This window comes from Guillardia theta (genome assembly GCF_000315625.1).
Source record: "Guillardia theta CCMP2712 unplaced genomic scaffold GUITHscaffold_129, whole genome shotgun sequence".
Lineage (NCBI taxonomy): Eukaryota > Cryptophyceae > Pyrenomonadales > Geminigeraceae > Guillardia > Guillardia theta.
Genome location: NW_005434545.1, coordinates 178,431 through 180,336, shown reverse-complemented (window position 1 = coordinate 180,336; position 1,906 = coordinate 178,431). Strand labels below are relative to the sequence as shown.

Genomic DNA, 1,906 nt, shown 5'->3' with positions numbered 1-1,906 from the left:
CTCTTCACCTCGTTTCCTGCCCCTTCCACCTTCCTTCTCCCTCCTATCTCCTTCCTCCTTGTGTCCCTTTCTCCTTCTCCTCCCCTTGCTTGTCATCCTCTCCCTCTCCACCTCCCTTTCCTCTTTTCCCTCCACTCTTCCTCCTCATTTCCTCCTCCTTCCCTCCTCTTCCTGCCCCCCTTCGTCCCTCCCTCTCCTCCACCCCCACTCTTCCTCCTCCTCCTCCTCCTCCTCCTCCTCCTCCTCCTCTTCCTCCTCTTCCTCCTCTTCCAACTCCTTCCCTCTCCTTTCCTCCTCCTCTCACTAACAGCGGCAGGTACAAGCGAGCTCTCCACCTCGACCCCTACAACGTCAACACTCTCTGCAACTACGGTTGGCTCCTCCACGACGTCAGGAGGGATCACGATGCCGCGGAGCAGGTGAGAAGTAGTAGAGTCCAGCAGGCGCTGAGCACGACCCCAGCTGTACAAGCAGGCGCTTCGGATCGACCCGAACCATGTGATGACCTTGTGCAACTACGGGGCTCTGCTGCACGAGTATCTGCACGACGTGAAGGGCGACCTAAGGGAGGTGGAGGGCATGTACCAGAAGGTGAGGGAGGGCTGAGGGAGCGGAGCGGAGAGGGAGAGGGAGAAGAGGAGGAGGAGAGGGAGAGGGAGAGGAGGAGGAGAAGCAGGAGAGGGATGTGAAGGAAGGAGGAGAAACAAGGAGGAGCAGGTGGAGGAGAGGAACAGGGGAACGAAAGGTGGAGTTGGACGGGAAGGGAAAGGAGGAAGAGGAGGGAACAAGGAACAGAAACACAAGTTTTGTGAGGTATTCGGTGACTGTGCTGAAGGCCTTGAGAATCGATAAGAACCACGTGGACACGCTGAACAACTACGGGCTCCTCCTTCACAAGACCAAGTGTGACTTCGATGGTAAGTTGAAGGAGGAAGGTGGGGGAGACAGAGGAGGGAGAGGAGGAGAGCGAGGGAGGTTGGGGGGAGGGGGAGGAGGAAGAGGAAAAGGAAGAGGAGGAGGAGGAGGAGGAGGAGGAGGAGGAGGGTGCTGATTGCAATGTAGGGGCCGAAGAAATGTACCGAAGAGTCTTGCAGGTGGAAAAATTCCATGAATTTTCTTCCTCTCTCCGTTCATCTCCCCGTTCCTGCTCCTGCTGCTGCTGCTGCTGCTCCTCCTCCTCCTCCTCATCCTCATCCTCATCCTCATCCTCATCCTCATCCTCATCCTCATCCTCATCCTAATCCTAATCCTGCTCCTCCTCTTGCTTGTTCATTTCCTGTCCTCATATTCTCACAGCTGGATCCCAACCAAGTGGACACTCTCTGCTCCTACGTGAGTCATGGGAGGGGGGGGGCAGGGGAGCAGGAGGAGCAGGGGAAGAGGGGGGAGGAGTAAGAGGAGGTGTGACAAGCTGCAGGCCCTCTTGCTGCGAGACGTGAGAAAAGACATGCCGCATGCCAAACAGGTCATGTCCCCTCGCTTTCGCTTCCCTTCTGTTTCTCCCGCTCACTTTCAATTCTTCAGCTCGTTCGACGTGCAATGCAGCTTGACCCTGAGCACCCATGGCTGCAGCAGAACGCTGATGTGTTCCTGGCATAGCGAGAGGGAAGGGACTGGCGGAGTGAGAAGAGCACGAGAGGCAGGAGAACCAGAAGTGGTGAACAAGCAGGAGGGAGGAGGAGGAGGAGGAGAGGGAGGAGGAGGAGGAGAGGGAGGAGGAGACGGAGGAGGAGGAAGTAATACCTGGAGGACTCACAACATGATGGTTGTGCTCGTAGATCGCATCTGAGCCGGTTCCGTTCAACATCGCTGCTGTCATCGCCGTGAGCATCATCCATCGCAGCATGGTAGATAACTCAGTTTCCTGACTGTCGGGACAACCCAAAAATGTTTCCCCCATACCCCT

The 1,906-nt window shown here is 56.7% G+C and overlaps 1 protein-coding gene across 1 annotated transcript in view; it reads left to right on the top strand.

The window, feature by feature from the left end:
- The window catches only part of GUITHDRAFT_118552 (hypothetical protein), a gene marked incomplete at both ends in the record, with an annotated part of 5,921 nt that extends 4,322 nt beyond the window's left edge, over window positions 1-1,599 (top strand). Inside the window, 7 exons of the mRNA XM_005822242.1 lie at window positions 317-419; window positions 463-591; window positions 836-917; window positions 1,063-1,094; window positions 1,297-1,332; window positions 1,418-1,465; window positions 1,525-1,599. Coding sequence (XP_005822299.1) covers window positions 317-419; window positions 463-591; window positions 836-917; window positions 1,063-1,094; window positions 1,297-1,332; window positions 1,418-1,465; window positions 1,525-1,599 — 505 coding nt within the window. The remainder of the gene's footprint in view (window positions 1-316; window positions 420-462; window positions 592-835; window positions 918-1,062; window positions 1,095-1,296; window positions 1,333-1,417; window positions 1,466-1,524) is intronic.
- Window positions 1,600-1,906: the final 307 nt, after the last annotated feature.